The sequence below is a fragment of the Arvicanthis niloticus genome, chromosome 5, assembly GCF_011762505.2.
Source record: "Arvicanthis niloticus isolate mArvNil1 chromosome 5, mArvNil1.pat.X, whole genome shotgun sequence".
In the NCBI taxonomy this organism is placed as follows: domain Eukaryota; kingdom Metazoa; phylum Chordata; class Mammalia; order Rodentia; family Muridae; genus Arvicanthis; species Arvicanthis niloticus.
The window spans coordinates 52,146,838-52,172,261 of NC_047662.1; the positions used below are offsets into that span (position 1 = coordinate 52,146,838).

Below are 25,424 nucleotides of genomic sequence, written 5' to 3' on the forward strand. Positions count from 1 at the left end.
ATTGCTAGTTAATTAGGTAACCATAATGACCTTCAAACTTCAATATTCTTGCATAGTTCATGCTTCATGGGGTGTTCCTGAATATTAAATGTAACATTTTATTTGACACCCTGTAAGTGCTTGACAGATGTTGCTTATATTATTAATTTTATGTGCTGATTGGGAAAGGTTTCCAAATATAACTTATGAAGAAAAGATAGTGGATGTGTAATGCATACACACCTAAAAAGTAAAGACTCGCTCTTTCTCTTTTTTGTGTATGAAGTATATTCATGAAGGTATTAAATGGTTAAAAGTTTACATTTGAGGGATTTTACTGTGGATTTGGAAGTTGTAATGAGAGAGATAATTTTTAAAAAAGATTTATTTATTTATGTATATGAGTACACTGTTGCTGTCTTCAGACACACCAGAAGAGGGCATCAGATCCCATTCCAGATGGTTGTGAAACAGCGTGTAGTTGCTGGGAATTGAACTCAGGACCTCTGGAAGTGCAGTCAGTGCTCTTAACCACTAAGCCATCTCTGCAGCCCCAAGAGACATTTTTTTTTTCTAAGAAAAACTTTTTTTGTGAGTGAAATTTTAATGAATGCATCTAACTTCTTTTATATATTTTGTTTTAAAGATTTTTTTTCTTATGCCAGTATTTTGTTGTTTTATTTTTCTCTTTCTTGCAAAATCTTATTGTCTTTGTTTCCACAGTAACTCCCTGAAAACAGCCTTTTGCTGATATACTAAAGATAGAAATTATTTTGTGACAAGTAAACAGATTACATATTTGAAATTGTTTAATTTTTTTTACATTAAATCAGAAAATATTATAGTAAGTGTTAGCTTAAAAAAAAAAAAAACAACCCTCTTTGGTATGTAATTGATGTCAACCAGGCTCTCAAAGAAATGTGTAGATGTTTAGACCCTTCTGATTGTCCCCAGCGAATGCCACCCTGCAGAGGCAGGTCCCTGTTTCAGATGAATTAAACCACCCACATTCACAGACTGGTTTGCTGTGGAGTCTCAGACATTCTAGGCACTCTCCAAATTCACATGTACTCATTGCTTCCTCTCTTTTTCTCCCACCCTGTCTTGGACATGGGGGCTGAGGTTGGGGGTTGGCTTCCATCCTCTAGGAGCCCCAGCAGCTGTTCTGTCTTAGCGTCAGTGATCACCTGCTTTTGAGGGAAGGAATTAGGAATTTCTTACTTCTCCTTTCAGCTCTTAAGCATTTTCTAAACACTCTGTATGTACTAGGGACTCTTCTGGAAGGTGTTAGCTTAAGTAAGATGAAGTCCTGGCTTTTAACAGGCTTTTCTTCCTGTCAGAAGGAGCCAAGTGTAGTTGTAGTCACTACAGTAGTATTCCTACCACAAAAGGATAGCTTTTTCAAAACAATCAAATTATTTAATGTGTTTGAGTGCTTTAGTATTACTTTATATGCATGAATGGTCTGTGTACCATGTGCATGCCTGGTACCTCTAGAGGACTAAAGAGGGCGTTGGGTCCTCTGGAACTGGAGTTATACAGGGATGTGAGCCATCATGTGGGTGCTGGGAATGAAACCTGGGTTCTTTGCAAAAACAGCTAGTGCTCTTAACCACTGAGCCATCTCTTTAGTCCCAATGAAATAGTTCTTAATAGGAAAAATGTCAACACAATTAGAGAATATGCATTTTCTTTAATAACATGTTTTGAAATACTTATACAAAATAGGGGATAAATGGCCTGCACAGAGCCAGTTGCATTAGTTACTTAGTGTTGCTAAGACAGAAACAATTGTGGAAATGTTTTTTCCTCTCAGCCATTCAGAGGTTTGCAGCCTGTCAGAGGAGAAATGGCATAGTGGAGTCTAAGGTGTCAGAAATGTGCCCCAGAGGCCCACATCCAGTGACTTCTTTCCAACAGGAAGACCCTACACTTTAAAGCTCCAGAATAGTGCCATAGCTGGGGGTTGGGGTTAAAAACAGGAGCCCGTGTAGCACATTGCAGATTCACACCATTACAGCGATTTCTCTCTCAGAGGCTCTGAAGCTGTTACTGAAGAGTGACCACATGCTTGAGAAGCCAGATTCCTGAGACTTCACTGAACAGTTTTTTCCACCGTGTTCTATCCTCAGCTGTTGCATTACTACTATGCCAGAGAAACTGATTTTTTAAATGCTTCTGTCAAAAAAAATGTTTATAGTCATAGGCCTTCCCTATGGCTTGTATCAGGCCCACTGCAGCTAAAAGAAGGTTTTTCATCTCTATTGGTATGTTGCCACTCTGATTAATTTACTCCCTGTTTTAGTCTAGTCTTTTGTAGCCTGTGTTTCCTTGCATGCATAGGATGCTTGGTATCAGTGGTTTAAGTAATGTAATGACTTCAACTGTCAGTGAATGTGATGCCAAGACAAGCATAGCCAAGAAGAATGGAGAAAGATTTATTATCTGTAGCGGGCAAGGAGAACATGAAAGTTATTTCCTAAGCTTTGTCTTTGTGGAACAGATGGGGATTCTTTTTTTCTGGGAGCCTAAACATACTCATGTAAGTCAGACTTTTAGGGTTGAGTACATTCCTGAGCATGCACCGTGAAGGCAGGTGTTTCTGAGCATGCTCTTTAGTTTGAGTTCAAAAAGAGACGGCTGTGAATAGTTAGTCCTCACTGTGTCAACTTGATTGGTCTAATAGGCCTGGGTAGTTAGTGAAGCACACTTGGTCGAGTCTCAGAGGGCATCTCTAGAGAAGAGTAGATGATGAGAGTTTTGACATAATGAGATTAATTTTCTTGATGGATCCATAATATGATGGTGTAATTGGGAGGCGGTGATAGGAAATGGGACTAATTAGAGCACTGGGGCCGTCCCTGGGGACTGTGTCTTGTTCTGGCCTCTTCATGTCTGTTTCTTTTCTCTGTTTCCTGTTCACCATGAAGAAGCTTCTGTACCATATACCTCTGACACCATGATGTTTTGCTAAACACATGTGACCAAATGACCATGAACCCTTTGAAGCTGTATGCCCAAATAAAAATTTCTGGGTACTGCAGAGATAACTTGGTTGGTTCCAGCCACACAAGCATGAGAAACTAAACTAGGTCTCAGCACCAACACACAAAATGAGTGAAGTGGTGTATACTTTGACTCCTAGTGCTGGAGAGGCAGAGAGAGGAAGATCCTGGGGATTTGCTAGTTAGCCAGCTTAGCGAATGGACCTGTTCTAGGCTGTTGAGAGACCCTGTTTCAAAAAACAAGGCGGATGACACCTGGAGTTGTCATATGGCCTCTTTACATGTGCATTTCTGAGTGTATCTGCACTCATGTGCCCTTGTATACACACATAAATGCACACACACACATGCACACATGTGCACATGTGTGTACACAGACACATATAAACATACACATTGGACATTTGGGGTCAGTGACACAAAACCTGACTAATTCAGTGGTGGATACATTTTTGGACATGCTTATCCAATGTCAATGGAATACATGTTGACATGTTAAAATATAGGATATATTTTGGGGCATGCTAAGCTTTCTTACAAAATTATAGCTTAAAAAATGGGAAAAGAATACTTTGAGAGTGTATAATATAGGAGTTTCCCCTAAGATGCTGGCCTTGCCTAGTGGCTAAGTATTTTCTGGACACATTTCATTCCTTATTCCCAAACTGGCAGCCAGTGTTCCGCATCTTCACAGTAGTTCTGTGGAATCCTGTTAGTGCTGGTGCACACTAATTGCACTGCCAGAAGTCTAGTGCCCTAACGAGTTCTCTCATAATTGTTTGACTACAACAGTATTTAATTATGACTTAAACCATGAATGAAATCAGTGTCATTGATATTCCCAGCTCAAATAGCCCAGAAAAATATAGGCTTAATATCCTGGGGAATCTAGTCTAAGACATAGCTAATCAGAGGCCAACTAGAAGAATAAGGGTACCCACTGCTGTGTCTTACAGTACAGTTGCAATCAATTCGTTTTAAGTTCTGGCTAACATACAAAAGAGTGTAACTATTCAGAAGTCGAAAAACTATAGAAGTAAAGAGAACAATTAGAAAGTAGATCTCCTCCTTGGTCCCATGAAGGCTGGACACCGAGTATGGGGGAATTCGAGGGTAGGCAGGTGGGAGTGGGGGGGTAGGTGGAGGGTACATCCTCATAGAAGCAGGAGGAGGGGGGATGGGATAGGGGGTTCCTGGGCGGGGGTGGGGGAGAAATGGGGTAAGGGGATAACATCTGAAATGTAAATAAAATATCCAATTAAAAATACATTTTAAAAAAGGAAGTAGATCTCCTTCCTTTAGCTTCAGTATGAGTTTTAGTAACACGCTTGGGTCTTTTGGTTTGTATGTCATGGTGATTCTGATATGATGAATCCAGGCATCTTGTAATTCAAAGGAAGAATGAATAGTAGTAGGGAACATAGTATACTGTCCTCATTGGGTTTGGCTAGCCCTGAGGGGAACCTAACCTCCCAGTGTTTAAATACACCTAATCTGTGCTTTATAGGATAAAGTTATAATCCCTATAGGAGATGGAAGTTAGTAGGTTTATATACCTATTAAGAGTTGATATCATCTTCCCTCAGTTGATTATATTTTATTACCTGCTAATCTCCATACTAAGGTACACCTTCAGAGCGAGTTTTCTGTGGAAGGAACTTCCATATAGCATTGTAATTAGGAAGAACCTTGAGCTTCTGGCTGGGAAGCTCTGATGTGTGGGGCACAGCAACAGATAGAAGCCACAACCAATTTCTATGAGCCTTTCCACAGTTGACCAGTGTAGCTTTTAAATTTAGAACTGGCTTTTTCAGTTTTATCAGATGACAGAGTCTCCATGCTGCATATAACTTTCTTTATATTCCTCACGTTATGTCTGTGTGACACATGTGTATGTGTGGTGCATGTGTCTGTGTGATGATGCATGTGTCTGTGTGGTATGTGTGTCTGTGATGCATGTGTCTGTGTGATGATGCATGTGTCTATGTGATGCATGTGTCTGTGTGATGCATGTGTCTATGTGATGCATGTGTCTGTGTGATGCATGTGTCTGTGTGATGTATGTGTCTGTGTGATGTATATGTCTGTGTGATGCATGTGTCTATGTGATGCATGTGTCTGTGTGATGCATGTGTCTGTGTGATGTATGTGTGTGTGATGCATGTGTCTGTGTGATACATGTGTCTATGTGATGTATGTGTCTGTGTGATGTATATGTCTGTGTGATGCATGTGTCTATGTGATGCATGTGTCTGTGTGATGCATGTGTCTGTGTGATGTATGTGTGTGTGATGCATGTGTCTGTGTGATACATGTGTCTATGTGATGTATGTGTCTGTGTGATGTATATGTCTGTTTGATGCATGTGTCTGTGTGATGCATGTGTCTATGTGATGTATATGTCTGTGTGATGCATGTGTCTATGTGATGCATGTGTCTGTGTGATGCATGTGTCTGTGTGATGCATATGTCTGTGTGATGCATGTGTCTGTGTGATGCATGTGTCTATGTGATGCATGTGTCTATGTGATGCATGTGTCTGTGTGATGCATGTGTCTATGTGATGCATGTGTCTATGTGATGCATGTGTCTGTGTGATGTATATGTCTGTGTGATGCATGTGTCTATGTGATGCATGTGTCTATGTGATGCATGTGTCTATGTGATGCATGTGTCTGTGATGCATGTGTCTATGTGATGCATGTGTCTGTGTGATGCATGTGTCTATGTGATGCATGTGTCTGTGTGATGCATGTGTCTGTGTGATGTATATGTCTGTGTGATGCATGTGTCTATGTGATGCATGTGTCTGTGTGATGCATGTGTCTGTGTGATGATGCGTGTGTCTGTGTGGTACGTGTGTCTGTGATGCATGTGTCTATGTGATGTATGTGTCTGTGTGATGCATGTGTCTGTGTGATACATGTGTCTGTGTGATGTATGTGTCTGTGTGATGCATGTGTCTGTGTGATGCATGTGTCTGTGTGATGTATATGTCTGTGTGATGCATGTGTCTGTGTGATGCATGTGTCTGTGTGATGCATGTGTCTATGTGATGCATGTGTCTGTATGATGCATGTGTCTATGTTATGTATATGTCTATGTGATGCATGTGTCTGTGTGATGTATATGTCTGTGTGATGCATGTGTCTGTGTGATGCATGTGTCTATGTGATGTATATGTCTGTGTGATGCATGTGTCTGCGTGATGTATGTGTCTATGTGATGTATGTGTCTGTGTGATGTATATGTCTGTGTGATGTATATGTCTGTGTGATGCATGTGTCTGTGTGATGCATGTGTCTGTGTGATGCATGTGTCTGTGTGATGTATATGTCTGTGTGATGCATGTATCTGTGTGATGTATGTGTCTATGTGATGTATGTGTCTGTGTGATGTATATGTCTATGTGATGCATGTGTCTGTGTGATGCATGTGTCTGTGTGATGCATGTGTCTGTGTGATGCATGTGTCTGTGTGATGCATGTGTCTGTGTGATGCATGTGTCTGTGTGATGTATATGTCTGTGTGATGCATGTATCTGTGTGATGTATGTGTCTGTGTGATGTATGTGTCTGTGTGATGTATATGTCTGTGTGATGCATGTGTCTGTGTGATGCATGTGTCTGTGTGATGTATATGTCTGTGTGATGCATGTGTCTATGTGATGCATGTGTCTGTGTGATGCATGTGTCTGTGTGATGTATATGTCTGTGTGATGCATGTGTCTGTGTGATGCATGTGTCTATGTGATGTATATGTCTGTGTGATGCATGTGTCTATGTGATGTATATGTCTGTGTGATTCATGTGTCTGTGTGATGTATATGTCTATGTGATGCATGTGTCTGTGTGATGCATGTGTCTGTGTGATGTATATGTCTGTGTGATGCATGTGTCTATGTGATGCATGTGTCTGTGTGATGCATGTGTCTGTGTGATGTATATGTCTGTGTGATGCATGTGTCTGTGTGATGCATGTGTCTATGTGATGCATGTGTCTGTATGATGCATGTGTCTATGTTATGTATATGTCTGTGTGATGCATGTGTCTGTGTGATGTATATGTCTGTGTGATGCATGTGTCTATGTGATGCATGTGTCTGTGTGATGCATGTGTCTGTGTGATGTATATGTCTGTGTGATGCATGTGTCTGTGTGATGCATGTGTCTATGTGATGTATATGTCTGTGTGATGCATGTGTCTATGTGATGCATGTGTCTGTGTGATGCATGTGTCTGTGTGATGTATATGTCTGTGTGATGCATGTGTCTGTGTGATGCATGTGTCTATGTGATGCATGTGTCTGTATGATGCATGTGTCTACGTTATGTATATGTCTGTGTGATGCATGTGTCTGTGTGATGTATGTGTCTGTGTGATATATATGTCTGTGTGATGCATGTGTCTGGGTGATGCATGTGTATGTGTGATGCATGTGTCTATGTGATGTATGTGTCTGTGATGCATGTGTATATGTTTTGCATGTGTCTGTGTGATGTATGTGTCTGTGTGATGCATGTCTGTGTGATGCATGTGTCTGTGTGATGCATGTGTCTGTGTGATGCATGTCTGTGTGATGCATGTGTCTGTGTGATGCATGTGTCTGTGTGATGTATATGTCTGTGTGATGCATGTGTCTGTGTGATGCATGTGTCTATGTGATGTATATGTCTGTGTGATGCATGTGTCTGTGTGATGCATGTGTCTATGTGATGCATGTGTCTGTATGATGCATGTGTCTATGTTATGTATATGTCTGTGTGATGCATGTGTCTGTGTGATGTATGTGTCTGTGTGATATATATGTCTGTGTGATGCATGTGTCTGTGTGATGCATGTGTATGTGTGATGCATGTGTCTATGTGATGTGTCTGTGATGCATGTGTATATGTTTTGCATGTGGGAGTGTGATGCATGTGTGTGTGATGCATGTGTGTGTGATGCATGTGTATGTGTTATGTGTGTGAGAGTGTAGTGCATGTGTCTGTGTGATGCATGTGTATGTGTAATGTATGTGTGATGCATTTGTGTGATGTATGTGTCTGTGATGCATGTGTATGTGTGATTCGTGTGGGAGTGTGATGCATTTGTCTGTGTGATGTATGTGTCTGTGATTTATGTGTATGTGTTTTGCATGTGGGAGTGTGATGCATGTGTGTGTGGTACATGTGTATGTGTGATGCGTGTGGGAGTGTGATGCATGTGTGTGTGATACATGTGTATTTGTGATGTGTGTGGGAGTGTAGTGCATGTGTATGTGTGATGCATGTGGGAGTGTGATGTATGTGTCTGTGATGCATGTGTGTGTGATGTATGTGTCTGTGGTGCATGTGTGTGATGCAAGTGTGTGTGATGCATGTGGGAGTGTGAGGCATATGTCTGTGTGTGTGATACATGTGTCTGTGTGATGCATGTGGGATTGTGGAAGTCAGATGACAGGGAACTTTGTGGAATCAGTTTCTCTCCTTCCACCTTTATGTGGAGTCCAAGGATAAAACTCAGGTTACCAGGCCTGAGTGACACTTTGGTAGGCTGAGCCATATCTCAGTCCCACCATGTACTATTCTTGAAACAGGAGGTGAAAACCATTGATATCTTAGGCAGATCTGGGTAATTACCTAGAAGTAATTTTTTTAAAAGCCCTCTTAAAATTTAAGTTTTTTTCTGTTTTGCAAAGAAAAGATTACATCTAGCCAGCAAAAATATTAACAAAAATTAAGAGATAAGTGTTAAGTCTTTCTAGGTAGCATGACTGTAAATACATTTGTCAATAATTTCAGGTAGTGTGCTTTTGGTTTGTGTTTCTATTTCTCTAATAGAACTACTAGATATTAACTATCCTCTTGATAGTAGACGTTAGGATCCATTACTTTGGCTATGATGTCCTTTAGATTTGGGGGTTTTATTACCCCAGGAACATAGCTGTAAGGAGCTTTCATTCCAGGATGAGTTGAACTGTGGATATAAATTCAGTGACTACTTTAAACACCTGTCTTAGTTACTTTCTACTTCTGTGAAGAGACACCATGACCAAGGCAGCTTGTAAAAGGAAGCACTTACCTGGGGTCTTGCTTACAGTTTAGAGGGTTAGTTCATGATCATCGTGGTGGAGATAGGCAGGCATGGTGCTGGAGCAGTCCTGAGAGCCCACATCCTGATCTGTATGACAGAGGCAGTGAGCGAGTGCAGTACTGGGAATGGCATGGGCTTTTGAAACCTCAGAGCCCACCCCCAGTGACACACCTCCTCCGATAAGGACATACCTTCTTATCCTTCCCAAATAGTTCTAACTGGGGACCAAGCATTCAAACATAGGAGCCCTATGGGGGCCATTCTCATTCAAACCACCACATTAATACAACTCCAGCATCTTTTCTGGTAACCAGACCTTTGTTGCTTGCCTAGGAATCTGGATTGTACTGAAGAGAATCAAACAGAAGGTCTTGACCCTGTTACTACTCAATTGAAAGAAGAAATGTAAAGGTGTCAGCTTGGCCCCTACTGTCTGTCTCTGAGGCATCTGGATAGCTCCTCTCTCATTGTCTCTTGATCAGAATGCACACTGAGTTCCACCAGCTATACTGGTGGCCAGCAGGTCCCAGATTGGAAAATAAGGAGCTCTCTCTGAAGATGGCATCTTCCGTCTGGGTTTCCCTGAAGTGGACTGGAGGATGACATCCCTTACAGCAACTTTCTTTCTCATTTCCCTCCAACTCAAGTCACATCTTCGCTGGTAAAAACCTTAAAGACAATCTCTACCAGACAAGAAAATGTAAGACTCTGGATCCCCAGGCAGCGTTTTGGGTTTTCTCTGGCTGTGAGAAACACTGAGAGGAAGTACATTTCCAGGCAGTCTGGTTCTGTTGCCTCATCCCTTTTCTTGTCTTGTTAAGCATACAGTTCTCGACAATCCCATTTAGTCATTTTACTCTATGGCAGAATCTTATTCTGTAAATCAGAATTCCTTTTCGTTAAAAACTTCTTCAGTTTTCTTCCATGAAAATAATTCTCATGTTAACTTCCTTTCTATTTCTTGTCATTCCTTACAATTCCTTTCTGCCTCATTTGATTATTTTTTTAAGTTTATATATTGAAACAATACTTCAAGATCTCCAAATTCAAACCAGAAAACCACCTTTCTCAGTAAAAGAACATATTTCATTTCTCATAGTTTGGTGTGTATCTTCTGTTGTCGTTTCCAGCATTCTATTGTGATTTGACCCAATTCAGTGATCTCTTATGTCAAATTGTGATTTGCATTAACAGTGATAGAGTTTGTAGAATTGGAAATTGAAAAAAAAAAAAGATACATAGATCAAATGTTAGATTGTTTTTTTCTTGGAGGGAAATAGAGATATTCACATTATAGATGAGGAGCATAAGTAACTCCAAGACCCTAGACCTGGTCTATTTTAAGTCAATTATTTGTCATCTCTTTTGAATACATTGGATTGTGGTTTGGTTAAGAGATAGTGTTTTTTGTTGGGGGATAGTTTATTCAGGAGGTTGAAATAGGCCCCATGTCTGGGAGGCAGACATTTGAAATGATTTATTTTTTCCATTATTACATCTTATTATTACCAATTTTGCCTTTTAGGGAAATGACAACAGGTGGAAGTAAGACACATTTGTAATATTTTCAGAGGCCTACCTCTGGGGCTCTGGGCAGAGCATGCTGGGCTACCTGTTATGAAATGCCAGAGACAAGAAGTGGTGAAAGGCATGAGAGGCATTTTAATTGGTATGGGGACAGGGAAGAAGAGAAAGAGTCAAGCTCTGCCTTGAGGGGCTGACAAAGGCTTTGAGGTTCTTATAGACGATTGTAAAAAGGCCAGGGCTGTGCTTTGCATGCATGGTGATCTGACTGAGCAGATAATCTCAGGTAGGTGGTAGGTAGTATGGTTGATCACTATCTCAAGAGCGGTTCTGAACTGGGTGGATGTGCTGGTGCCTGTCTTCAATCCCAGCACTCAGGAAGCTGAGGCAGGAGTGTTACTGAGATTGGAGGCCAATCTGGCATTCGTAGAGAAACCCCCAAACAAACCAAGGTGTGTGTGTGTGGGAAGGTTGGAGTGGGGGGGACTATTTCTGCAAAGCTCCAGAGAAATCTTCATCACTGGAAGAAACAAATCAATCCCCATTGTGAGATTGTTCCTCTTAGGGCTCAGCCTTGGCTGTCATCAGGATAAATGGTTCCATTATGGCAACAGGGTAATTGCTTCCGCTTAGCCAGAAACTATCATCCTGTGGTCATCTGTCTGTGAGACTCTGTTGCTTGGAGGTAGTTTTGGCCTCTTGTTGTAAAGATATTTATTAATCAGATCAGCAGTTCCTGGAATCCAAGGAATTTTAGGGATGAATGAATCAAGAGAATTCAGAAGGAAAAAAGTCACAGGTAAAATTGAGTCAGATGGGGACAAAATGGAGTTAGGTTAGTGAGTGGACCCACTTCACAGAGGACTATCTCGTGTGTATCTGTTATTAAATAAAGATGAGCTCTTTTGAAGTAGTTGTCTCATTTGATTCTCTCTTTAACATTGAAACCATCAGTTGACCAATTGATGGTAATGTTTCTGGTTTCTTGTGTCAACACTGAGTTCCCTTTCTCATATCTCAAAGAATTAACATGGAGTTTTATGCCTTTAATCTCAGCATTTGGGAGGTCGAGGCTGGTGCATCTCTGTGACTGAGGCCAGCTTTGTCTATACAGCAAGTTCCAGGGCAGCCAGGACTGCCCTCAACAACAACAACAACAACAACAACAACAACAACAACAAAAACCTACATTGATTACATTTCTTTTTGAAGGTTGTTTTTGGTTGTTGTTATGTTAGTTTTGACAAATAGATTAGAAATGTAAGGACTTTTAAACATGGTTAAGAAACACTTGCATTATATGTACTCTATTAAAAGGCCTGATGGAGGGCCAATGAACTGAGTTCACTCCCCCAACCTTCATGGTAGGAGTGAAAAGATTCTCAAAGGGTGTCCTCTGAATTCCACCAACAGTCAGTATTTCATGTATCTGCCCACCCTCCAGTTTAAAAAGAAAAAGGCCTATGGAGCCCTCAATTAAAGCGACTGCTTTTGTTTTTCCCTGCAGAGACTATAGAATTACCCTTTGCCGTTTCCTCAATCAGTTCTGTATCTAAAAAGATTGTATTCCCTCTCAGTTTTCAAGTCCAACCTCTAGCTGTTTTTGATGCTCTTCTTATCTGCTCCTAGTTAACCAAGGTCTCCCCTCCCCTCCCCTCCCCTCCCCTCCCCTCCCCTCCCCTCCCCTCCCCTCCCCTCCCCCTCCCCTCCCCTCCCCTCTCCCTCTTTCTCCCTCTTTCTCCCTCTTTCTCTCTCTTTCTCCCTCTTTCTCTCTCTCCCTTTCTCAATATGGTCACATGAGTAGATTTCCTTTCTCTTCCTGAGTCTAGCTTTTTGGGGGCTGCAAGGGCCCAGGTTTTTTTTTTATTCGATATTTTATTTATTTACATTTCAGATGCCATCCCCCTTCCCCATCCCCCCCCCATTAATCCCCTATCCCGCTGGGCGTTGGTGGCTCACGCCTTTAATCCTAGCACTTGGGAGGCAGAGGCAGGTGGATTTCTGAGTTCGAGGCCAGCCTGGTCTACAGAGTGAGTTCCAGGACAGCCAGGGCTACATGGAGAAACCCTGTCTCAAAAAACCAAAAAAAAAAAAAAAAAAAAAAAAAATCCCCTATCCCATCCCTCCTCTTCCTTTTTTGCCTTTATACTGTTTAAATTACAAGCAAGTATTAAGGTCAGTTCTAGGTTGAGGAACTAGCAATACAATAGACACAAATAGTCAAGGAACAAGCAAGACAATAAACCCAGATAGTCAAAGAACACACACAACAATAAACATATCACTCCCGTGATCACTATTTCTAAGGGCTTATCAGGATGACCAAAATATCTGAGCTTACTTCTCTGTCCTAGTGCAAAGTAATTTTCATGCCGGAAGCCTACTTCTTTGTTCTAGTTTAAGATTTAGATTCCTGCCTGTAATTACTTCTTTGTTCTAGCCTAAGATTTAGATTCCTACCTGAAATTTCTTCTTTGCTCTAGTCTAGGATTTAGATTTCTGCCTGAAATTACTTCTTTGTTCTAGCCTAATGGCAGATTCCGGCCTGCAGTCCATTTCCTTTTCTTTGTCCTATGTTAGATTCTTTCCAAGCAGCCCCCAAAGCTCTCCACACTTCCCCCTTTTTATTGCATAAACCAGACTGAGCCTGTCTTAGGTCATTCTGACAAGAAAGCCTTCCTTACCCATCATGGAATATGCATTATCATAAGCAATGCAATGTCTTAGGTTGGTAAGGCTCTGTGCAGAATCTTACCTGTCCTTGGCTTGCCAGCCTGTTAAATTAATAACTCTGTCTGGGGGTCCATTATCAGTTTCAAGTCGTGTACTTTGGCTGCCAGCCTGCTGATATAGTTAGAGACAAGCTTGAACACAATCGGCAGAAATGGAAATACTGAGCTCAGGCCATGGATAATTTTATCTGCATTATCTGCAGCATTAAAGCTCAGCAGAGCAGCATTCTTTAAATTCATAATCTCACTATGCAAAGGTAAAACACCCAGAGAGGTGTTAGGATTATGCCAGATACCCTACAGGTGTCTTTAAACTTTTTAAAAATTATAATGACAATTGTTGTAAATTTTAGAAGTAACACTACTCCAATGATATTTGTCATGACACTTGAGATGGCTCCTAACTCTTGAACTCTGAACCTCCTTCAGATAATTTGAATGGGTTATAGAGCATTATCCGGTGTTCCAGATACCTATATAAATTCTTTTGTATACTCAATACATTAGTAACATTTTTTTTTTTTTTTTGCTAGATGGTTAACAAAAATAGTCGTCTTAACTCCTTGTGTTAATGCTATTGCAGAAGCAGTGGTGCTAGCAATTAATGAAATTAAAGCTGTTATACCAGCAATAATGAAGCCCACTACCCTCTTGCTTCTGCTTAAAGCCTAACTCACTTGTTCCAGCACTTTCAAGCTTTTTTCAGAGAATCAAGGTTTTCTAATACTCATCGCAGTAAGACAAAAGCTGATTGATAGACCCCCAAGACAGACATGCCAGGTTTCAACGCACTAACACAATTGGAAATTATACAGTCAATAAGGCACAGGTTTTTAATCTTAAAATTCTGAAAACATGTTGACTTCTGCTGTTTTACTACTACCCTCCTAATTCTTTTACTATTAATGTCTAAATATGAACATTCGTTTTGATTGAATGAGCTGGTTAGTATATGTTACTGTTGACTAAGGCCCACAAATTGCAACAGGGATTGTTTTCTGATATGTAATGACATATCCACTATTATATATCACACAGAATAGTTTTCCTCCCTATGAGGGAGTTAGTTTTTGTCTTGTTTGTTTTTTTCAAGTTGACACAAGGTAGGATCACCTGGGAAGAAGAAACAACCTTAATTGAGAAAATACCTTCATCAGATTGCCTGTAGGCAAGGTCTGTGGGGCATTTTCTTTGTTAACGGTTGGGGTGGGAGGGACAAACCCATGATGGATATGTCCCCCCCTTCCCCATTTATATAACAAAGCAGGTTGAGCAAGTCAGCAAGCAGCACCCTTTTCAAAGCCCTTTTCTCCTCAGGTTACTTATAGTCAAGGTGATCACAACAATAGAAAGACAATCTGTGTTCTGCTTATCCATTGCCCCTTCTCCTCCCCTTCCAGCCCCTAGAGCAGTTGTTTCTACTTTATACATAGTTTTGCCTATTTCAGTATGTCATAAAGCTGAAATTACATAATACATAGCCCATTTAGACTGTTTACTTTCACTTGAGACTATTTTTTCATGATTGACAACCCATTTCCTTTTACAAAAGAGTAATTTATTGTATGTATGTGACATACTTTGTTTATCTATTCACTTATTGAAGTGCAGCTTAGTTGCTTCCAAGTTATGTCAATTATGAATCATGATTTAGTCTTTCAATGCATTAATATAAGGTGAAAAATGAACAGTTCAGTATCTGAAGCCTTAGAGACTAACTCTTTTATCTTAGACCCAAACACTTAGAATTGCATATTTAGCTTATAACCATCTCTAAGAATGTGTGTGGAATGCTTGTTGTGGAAGAAGGAAAAAGACAATGAAGAGATAAAAGTAGGGGAAGAGACTACATTAAACCTGGATAATATTTGGAAAATGAGATTTTTCTTAAAATTCAATTGGAAATTGAGGTTCTAAATCCAACTGTGAAATTGAGAGCATTCTTAAAACTATTGCCATGGTAACAGAGGCACAGGTCATCTCGTAGGCCCCACTCTATGTGCATGGGATAGTGAGAGGAAGTAGGTAAACATTTTGGTAAAGAATCAAAGAATAGACAGGGAATTTTATGAGATAGAGAAGTAGTTGTTTGAGAATCGTAGGATAGAAGTTAGATATTGAGATTGTGCTATAATTGCACAAAGTCTGTAGAGAGAAGAAGTTTTTGTTGTATTTGTGACCTACATTGAAAAAACCTCATTAATGTAATGGGGAAAGTTATTTGATTGCATGACTTGGAACTCACTGAATATTTTGGTTGATTGTTTTGTGGAGACTGAGGATTATAGTCTGTAATAAGCTATGACTACATTTGAATGTCTATTTTTGTCTTAATCATTTATTTAAATAAATTTAAAATATTAATATGCAAGGGCCAACAAATACTTTAAAGTCTTGGAATTTCTATACTCTAATGCCTTCTTGGCTCAACAAAGTTTGTATGAAGATCTTGTCATTTGAGTTTTATCCTTAAAATGCCTTAAGAATTGAGTTGGTTAATGAGAGAGGCAAAAATTGTCAGGAAGCTGTTTGTGTTCATTGACAAGATCAGGCTGCTGCTGCTGAGCGGCTGCCCGTGATTCCGTAGATGTCCTAGACGTCACACGATCACTCAGTCTGGTAAAGAAACAGTATACTAAGTAAGGAGGGAAAAGTTATGTGGGGGATTTGAAGGAGAGGGAATGGGGTGGGTTTTACTAAAACAAATTGTATGCATATATAAGATTCTCGAAGAATGTGGAAGGTTATAAAAGAGTTTGGTTAATAATATGAAAGGCTGGTGAGAGAAATTCGAGTCAGATTATGTATTGCCTGGGTATGAGGGCATTCTTTAGTAGTTAAAAATAGAAAATAGTTTGCTAGGGCATAAATGAGAAGGCAGGAAGGAGTATTAAAAAAGACAGAAGAGCTCCCCCACCCATTCTCAGTATAGTTTGATGTATAAAATATTTTAGAATTTATTTTTAATCTTGATGTACATTTTAATTTACATGTGTATTTTATAGCTTACACTCTCTCATAGATATTCCAAAAATGTCACATTAGAATCAGACATGTAAAAATCAGCTGTACTGCTTGTATCTTCCATCAGTAATGAAAACAATGTTACGGTGAGTTTGAAGCCAGCCTGCTTTACAGAGCAAGCTCTAGGCCAGCCAGAACTACATAGTGAGGCCCTGTTTCAAAACAGCTAAGCAAAAAAGATGTTATAAGTATTAGTAAGAACAAAATTGTTAAGATAATCTATAATTTATTCTTAATATGCTGAGACCTTGTTATTTTATAAATGAATTTTAATGTACTTCCCTCTATTCTAAATGAGTTTTCTTTTCTTAAACATATATTGTACACACACACACACACACACACACACACGAACACAAACATGTGTGCGCACGTTGGGGTATGGGTGTGTTTGTAATGCATTACTTTTTTTGTTACAGAACGGTCGCTGCTGAAGTTAGAAAGCAGATCTCTGGACAATACAGTGGTTCCCCCCAGCTGCTCAAAAACCTCAACATAGTTGGCAATATATCCCACCACACCACAGTAAGTAGCATCTTCAAGTCATGGCGTGCTGCAGGTACTGAGGAGGAAGTCAGTAGCTGTCCAAGCCTGTGCTGGTACTGCCTCTTTCTTGCAGTCCAGTTGAGAAGCGTTAGGGGTGCTGGAGAAGGGCTGATTTCCTAGTCAGCTCTGAAGCTCTGTAAGCAGGATTTAAGAAGTGCCGGAGTGTTACTCTTAGGTTGGTTATAGGAAAGGCTAGAATCTTGTACAAGTAGGCATTAGTAGGCACTATGTGGGTTTGCAGCTGTCTGTCCCCTTTAATAGGAAATAGCTATGAATCATTATTGTAGGCTGGTCATCATAGATTCAGACAAATCGTCTCTTATTAAAGAAGCTATCACAAGATATTAATTTTTATCTAAACTCATATTTATATTAATACAAATTAAAACAAACCTTCATTTATTTTAAAATTAGAATACTTTAAATTTCAAATGTAGTTTACTAAAAAAGTGGATAAAAGGGACAGAGTGGCGGGAGTGGTGTCGTTTGCTGAGACCTGAGCATCTGGAGGTGCAGGGAGGATGGCATGGTGAGTGTGAGGTGCTAGCTTAAACACAAAAGGGGCCTCTACAGTCTTTACATGAAGCTGAGGAGATATACTGAGTATGGAACAAACATCATGTGCCAGTGGGGTGGGGGATTTGATTGACCAGTAATGACTTGTTTTATGTTGTGTTACTAAAACTTTAAAACAGCAACTTGCTTTTATGAACAATATTATATCAGTTGGGAAATCTTCACTCACTCTGGTCCCCACTCATTCCAGCCCAAAGTACACTGTAGCTGTCTTCAGACACCCATATGAAGGCATCAGATCTCATTACGGATGGTTGTGAATCACTGTTGCTGGGATTTGAACTCATGACCTCCTGAAGAGGAGGAGGTGCTCTTAACCACTGAGCCATCTCACCAGCCTGAAAAGGTGCTTATTGATTATGAGAGTCTTCAGGGACACCAAGGAGATAGAATACCTCACATGTTGGCATTTCCTTACTGACTGCATTTTAATATCACACTTAACCACACTGTTTATTCGCTGTTTCCACAAATGGATAAATTTCTTCTCTAACTTGTAAAAAAATAACTTCATTGAGTTGTAGCTCATCTACCGTACGTACAGTTTATCTCTTTAAAGAATTAAATTCAGTAAATTCCCACCACAGTCAACTTAGACCATTTTCATCACCCCCAAAGAAACCTTTGCCTTGTATTTTATCATCCTTCCTTCTGAGCACAGCTCATATTTGTTTTTGAGGGAGGGTTTTCACTAGTACCCCACTAGTGTCTACTTGTGATCCTTGTGCAGCCTCTCGGGTGCTGGGATTATAGTTGGACTAACACATCTGGCTTATACCAGAACCTTTGATGGTGTGCCAGAAACTATGTGCCCCAGATGGGTGGTAGTGTTTGCTTCTTCACTATATTGAAAATTTCTTTTAGCATCCTTGGAGGGTAGGCAACAAAGATTGTTTTATAGAAATATATTTTGATTTCCCTTTATTTTACAGCTGTTTGTGATTTGTTTACAGTTATACAGTCTATAATTCTAAGTCAATAGGTCTTTCATTCCCCCACTTGAAAATCGTTATTTCCATTTCATAACTTTTCTTTCTTGCTATGGCCAAATACCCAGCAAGAACTTAAAGGAGAAAGTGTTATTTTGGTTCATGGTCTGAGGATGCAGCCTACCACAGTGGTGAAAGTGTGGGGATAGCAGTGAGTCAGAGCCTCAGTAACAGGAGCATTGCCTGCATCTCACTGGACCAGACAGGCTTGTTTTCTTTTTTTTTTTTCCTTTATAAATTTATTTCAGGGAGGGTGGTGGTGGTGGTCGTCGTCATCCTCCTTCTTTTCCTTTCCCTTTTCCTCCCCCTCCCCCTCCCCTTCTCCCTCTTCCTCCTCCTCCTCCTTCTTGTCCTCCTCCTCTTCCTCTTTTTCTTCTTTTTCTTCTTCTTCTTCTTCTTCTTCTTCTTCTTCTTCTTCTTCTTCTTCTTCTTCTTCTTCTTCTTCTTCTTCCTCCTCCTCCTCCTCCTCCTCCTCCTCCTCCTCCTCCTCCTCCTCCTCTTCCTCCTCCTCCTCCTCCTCCTCCTCCTCTTTCTTCCCCTTTCCCTCCTCTTCCTTTTTTGTGAGACAGGGTTTCTCTGTAACTCTGGTTGTCCTGGAACTCATTCTGCAGACCAGGCTGGCCTCTAACTCAGAGATCTGCCTGCCTCTGCCTCTTGAGTGTTGGGATTTAATGTGTGCATCACCACTACTCAGGTGAAATTCTTAATCCAAACAGATTGACTGAAGTTAACTACTACAGCAAAGTTTTCTTACTGCTGTGCTTTTTGGTGATGAATCTACTTTAATTTGCCTCTAGAAGTCAGATGTCATTTCAGACAGTTGATTGTAAATAAAGTAAAATAAAAAAATATTGTGCCTATGGTTTGTTAAAAGTTTACTTTAGTGTATCTTGCCATCTATTTCTTTGTTTATTCTATGTGGTTTTAAAAATTTATTAAAATTAATGTTTGTAGGCATTTGTCTTTTTGTCATATTTAGAAATTTGTTCTTCTTACAAGGACTTGAGATATTTAAATAAGACACTATTTAATGCTAATAATAACAGCAACTATTTTTGGGTGTTTATGGTTTACATCTTCATTTGTTTACTTTGTAGCAATAAAATATATCTTTACTTGTTGCTAGTCGTTAATTCCAAAGAAGGCTGGATTATAGGTCTCTTCTACTTACTAATAGGCAAATGTATTTCTGTTGAGCATATTTTTTTCCCAAGAAATAATCTCTCTATTTGTAGTTCTGTCTGTCCTAGAACTTGCTATGTAGATCAGGCTGGCCCTGAACTCACAGAGATCCACCCCTTTGCCTCCTAAGTGCTGAGATTAAAGGTATATACCACTACTTCCGGCTGAGCATTCTTGTTTTCTGTGTATGGCATTTTGTCTGTATATATGTCTGTGCACCACTCAGATGCATTGCTCTCTGAGGCCAGAAGAGGGCATCAGATCCCCTAGGGTTGGAGTTACAAATGGTTGTGAGCTACCATGTGGGTACTTGGAATCTAGTCTAGGTCCTCTGCAAGAGCAGCCAGTGCTCTTAACCTTTAGTCCATCTCTCCAGTCCCTCCATTGAACATCTTGAGAAATAACATGTTATTTTTGCTGATCTGTAAACTGCACACTTATTATATATCCTTCAATATTTTGTCTGAATGTCTTTTTCATTCTTGAATTTGAGAAGTATGCTATCTTACTAAAAAGTATACTTTCAGAGCTGAAGGGATGAATCAGCAGGTAAGAGAGTATACTGTTCTTGCAGAGAACCTAAGTTCTGTTCCTAGCACCCATGCTAGGTTGCTCTAAGCCCTTTCCAGCTCTGGGGGATCATATACCTTCTTCTGGCATCTGTGGGCACCTCTGCGCAGTATTTGTTCATCAACAAAAAGCACTACAAGAAATAACCATGGAAACTATTACGACACAAAATGACCCCAGACAGAAGCAACATGAGAAAGAAGGGACAGTGGCATCAGGAAGGTGCCACTCACTACAACACAAGGAATCCAGAATCCTACAAGACTCAGATTCTGGACAACAAAGCACAGACACAGAACGTAAGGCAGGAAATGCTACCAGAGGCAGTGGAAGCAATTGTAACTATATAACTGTAGTTGATCCAGTTGGGCCAGGCGAGGTAGTGCAGGCCTCCTGTAATCCCAATGCTTGTGATGCAGAAGCGAGAGAGTCAGGAATGTGGGCCTTCAAAATGGCTCAGTGGGTAAAGGGGCCTGCGGCCAAGTGTGACAGTGAGTTAGGTTGTGGGAATCCATATGGGAGAAGGGACAAGCTGACCCCTACAAGTTGTCTTCTGACCTACACATGGATACACACACACACACACACACACACACGCACACACAAAATTTAAAAATCTTTCAGAAGTACACTTCCAACCTGGGCAAAATACAATGAATATTTTATTATTAATAATACATAATTAGGTGTGAGTATTAAGTATTCTGTGGTTATTATTAAACTATTACAAATGACTGTAAACTGGATGTCTCAAAACACTTGAAGTTTACTCTGTAACTATGGGAGACGACAGTTTCTGAAGTCAACAGAAGTCAACAGAAGTTAACTGAAGTAAGGATTTACAGAACCATAGCCCCTGCAGTAGTCCTAGGGGAAAATTAGTCCTCATCTATTTTGGTTCTGGTGCTCCTGACATTTCTTTATCTGAGGCTGCATCTGTTGCAGGATATTTGATCACACTGTAAACCTGGAGATTGTTGTTTACTGGAAAAACCCATTTGTAGTTGTGGTGTGGCTTAACCTTAGCCCGTGCCTTTGGTTCCTCTGGCTGGAATATAGGCAAGCTCTTAATACTCATTTTTAATCCCAAACAATTAAGGTAAAGTTAGTTTGTAGAAGAAAGCACCCATGTTTGAAAGTGATGTCTAGTTGAATGGCAGAAAAAGTGATGAATCAGAGAAAGATTTGATGGAATAGGATCTGCCCAACTCTAATGAGAATAGAGAGAAGAAAGGGAAGCTATAAGAAAGAGCAGGCAACAAGGGAAGGAGACGGTTTTATAGAGACAGGTTGAAGAGAGAATAAGCTAGACACAGGTAAAGACAGAATGAGCCAGAGAATGAGAAGGAGCCAGACGATTAGAACAGATTGCCTGAGTTAGTCGGAGGCCAAGCAGAGAAACTCAGTGAGAAACAGAGAAATCAGATTGAATCTATCAGCTTGGAGAGGCGTTTGAGCAGAACAGCTGAGCTGAAGCAGCCAACCAGAAAGAACTAGGAAAGGGTGAGCTTCTTCAGCTTAAGTCTCAGAGGCTGCAAATGCTCTAGGCATAGGTTAGATTGTACAGAGGCTGGAAGCTTCCTTGGACTAGGGCTAGGTTAGCAGGTGGAGGTAGAATACCTTTGAGATGACAAGTATATCAGGCGAATAAAAGTGTACTGTTACATGCATTATTTAATCTTTAAGGTTAGAATCTTCAAGTATGTCTCTTTGCTCCCTTTTATATGGCTTTGCTCCCAGTGTATACAGTCCAGATTACCTCTGTCTCCTTAAATGAATATTTATGTCTTCATGTAGGGCGCACCCATATAACGCAGGACAACGTCTTCATCTTAAGCTTTTTAACCATGTACGTTAGCATACACAGTGCCCAGGGATCAGGGTGTGAAAAGTTTTGGGAGTTCTACCTGCCACGGTCTGGTTGTATGTATGTGCTAGAATGATCACCAGTAATGACAAATAAAGTGAAGGCAGCCTGTAGGAACTTAGCAATACAAATTAGGAAGATAGCAATAGTGCACAGAAAGCCGTAAAGTGGATCAGGATTGCCACTCACTACTTTGTCTTTACCGTGAGAATCATGGGAAGAGTCTGTGTTTGAGGGTTCGAGTGTGAGGAAAGCATGGGCGCCTGAGGCTGGGGCTGCGAGCCTTAGAATCCACATTTGCTGATGTCTTACTGAGAACTAGGTAAAACCACATTCCTTGTTTTTCTTTGCTTAAAGTTGTCAGATTCTTCATTCACCCTCCCTTTGCACACTCCTCTCTGCTAAGGTGCCCCTTACCGAAGCAGTCGACCCTGTGGATTTGGAAGATTACCTCATCACTCACCCGTTGTCTGTCGATTCTGGGCCTCTGCGGGATTTGGTTGAATTCCCTCCAGATGATATTGAAGTTGTGTATAGTCCTAGGGACTGCAGGACCCTTGTTTCAGCTGTGCCTGAAGAAAGGTAAGGAGACATTCACCGTGGTTTAGCTTTAGTGTAACTATAGGAAGATGATTTTCATTACTTTATTTAAGCCATACTTTTATGGTATTTTTTATTAAAAAAAAAAAAGAAACACTACAAAAAAGTTTATAAAATTTATTGCTGTATTCTTCCTTTGGATCCCCTTTTGGGAATTTTTCTGAAAAATAACTGCATACATTTTACTTTTCTGCCTAAATTATATTTTGTTTTGTTTTAAACAGTGAAATGGATCCACATGTTAGAGATTGTATAAGAAGTTACACAGAAGACTGGGCAATTGTGGTCAGAAAGTAAGTAACTTGTTTATTATACTATTTTAAAGTACTGAGTAGAGGCTGGAGAGATGACTCAATAGTTAGAACACTTGCTGCTGTTGTAGAGTGTCGACACAGGCTTGGTTCTCGGCACCCATGACACAACCATCTGGAATTCTAGTTTCAGGGTATTCCATGGCCTCTGTTGGCAGTCACGGGCACAAGGCATGCACATTGAAGGCATGCACATTGTTACATACATGCAGGCCAGCACTCATACACATAAAGTGAAATAGGTACATCTTAAAAAATTAATCACATAGTGGAATTTTGTTAATGTTATTAAGTTAGTTAGATTTCATAAAAATTGTGTGACTTATTCATTAAACAAAATTGTCAAAGCGGAATAATGTTATTTATAGATATATTATAGCATTCCACATGTTTTCTTTATAAAATATTAAGCTTGTAGGAATACTGTTTCTATATTGTTGAGAGTCATTATGAACTGATAGAATATATAATGATGATAATTCTGTAGTCTAATTCTCTTAGGAAATTATGGTGGATATTGAATTGTTTTTCTCAAAAAATTTGCAGTTTTGTAAAACTTGAATAGCTCACTTAAATTGAACAGCCAGCTTTCAGATACAATTATTTGAAAGTCTTTTTTTTTTTTTTAAAAGGTATTCCTATGTAGCCCTGCTGAGCCTCAAATCTGTGATCCTCCTGTCTCTGCCCTCAGTGATGAGATTGCATGTGTGTGCCACCACAACTGTAGTCTCTGCTATTTTTTTTTTAAACTGTCTTAATACTCATAGGTCCAGGTCCTTTACATTTATCCAGTTAGGTAAATGTTCATAGAAAATAATCTTTTCTATGCCATAGTTAATAATTTTCTAACTTTTGAAATATCAAGTGATGTTAAAGAATAAAATGCAACTATTTTTTTATTAGTAATTCACATAATGAAAAAGGGTCTTCATTCCGGAACATTTAACCATGGTTTTCTAAAGGAGACATGAGAACAAGTAGTGATCAGTTTGGTATGACATAATTTTCACGGATGGAATGATCTGTGCTAAATATTACTAGTATAAGTGATGTGGGGCTGGAGAAGCGGCTCAGTAGTTGAGAACACTGGCTATTCTTGCAGAGGACCTGGATTTGGTTCCTAGCTACCCTGGCATCTAACAGCCATGTCTGCCTCCTGATCCAGGGATCTGACATCCTCTTCTGTCCTCTGTGGGCATTGTATGCACATGATGCACAGAGTTACATGCAGGCATACACATAAAACAAATATAAATAAGTGTAAAAATTGGTGTGTTCATTGCTTATAGTTTTGCCCTTTTGGTTGCTGTCTTATCTTGTTAGGCTTAAGACTATTAAGTCTCATTCTGCAGGAGAGCACTGATACCTTATTAGTTTGAGCATGACTTATTGTAGGATACTTTACTGCTCTTTATATAGAATGATTGTTAACACAGAATTTCTGGAACTGTCCTAATAGCCAGATTTTTTTTTTTTTTTTTTTTTTTACATTACTAGAGAAATGTAATATTCTTTTCAGAGTCAGATAATTGGAAAACCTTTTACTTATATGCACATGGGTTGGAAATCTACAATCAAAAATCTTAATAAAGGTATTAGTTGTGGGAGGGAGATTGATTGATTGATTGATTGATCATTAGTTATTTTAGAATTGTGGTGACTCATTGGTTGAGGCATACTATAGGGGAATTAACATTAATTGCTAATTATCATGTGCTAGATAGTTTATTGAGTACATAATGCTTAGTAACTTTTATGGCTTCAACAGATAAGGTACTTCAGACTCAAAGCAGTTAAATATTAATTTATCTGAGGTTCCCACAAACCAAAAAGTGAGGTGGCTAGTATTAGAAGCTAGGGCAGCAGAGTCTAAAATTTATTATTTTTCTGTTACACTAAATATTGTTACCTTCATTGATAAATGGGAGACAAAAGGGCAGGTCTCTGTGAAAGATAGAAGAGGTGTGTGGTTGAAACATTGGAAAACCGTGATGCAGTGTTCTTGGTTACTAGTTTTTTATATGTTGTTACAAAAGAAAGTATGTTATATTAATTTAGAAGTTCTGGATCCCTTCCATATGTGTGTGTAAACATCATGTATTTTATTGCTTTTCATTTTATGTTGTGAGTATAGATTGAGAGGTTTTATACAATAATGAGTTACTGCAAAAGTTAAACAATTCTTGGCTTGCTAGGCATGGTGACACATGTCTTAATCCCAGCACTCAGGAGGCAGAGACAGGGGTATCTCTGTGAGTTCTAGGATAGACAGAGTTACATAGTGAAACCATGTCTCGAAAAAACAAACAAACAAAAAAAACCCCCCCAAAATTTAGTGCTTATATGTATCTATTTATATTATTAAAATATTATTAAAATATTATTAAAATCATTTTTTCTACTTAGATTTTTTAAAACCTTGGATTCCTGGTTGTTTCTGTTTG

At 39.6% G+C, this 25,424-nt stretch overlaps 1 protein-coding gene across 7 annotated transcripts in view; it reads left to right on the plus strand.

The window, feature by feature from the left end:
* The window catches only part of Dock7 (dedicator of cytokinesis 7), a 190,758-nt gene that overhangs the window by 17,641 nt on the left and 147,693 nt on the right, over nucleotides 1-25,424 (plus strand). For all 7 annotated transcript variants that reach the window (XM_076934628.1, XM_076934627.1, XM_034502690.2 and 4 more), the window contains exons 2-4: nucleotides 16,759-16,864; nucleotides 22,476-22,651; nucleotides 22,894-22,962. In XM_076934628.1, the coding sequence (XP_076790743.1) occupies nucleotides 16,759-16,864; nucleotides 22,476-22,651; nucleotides 22,894-22,962 (351 nt within the window). The remainder of the gene's footprint in view (nucleotides 1-16,758; nucleotides 16,865-22,475; nucleotides 22,652-22,893; nucleotides 22,963-25,424) is intronic.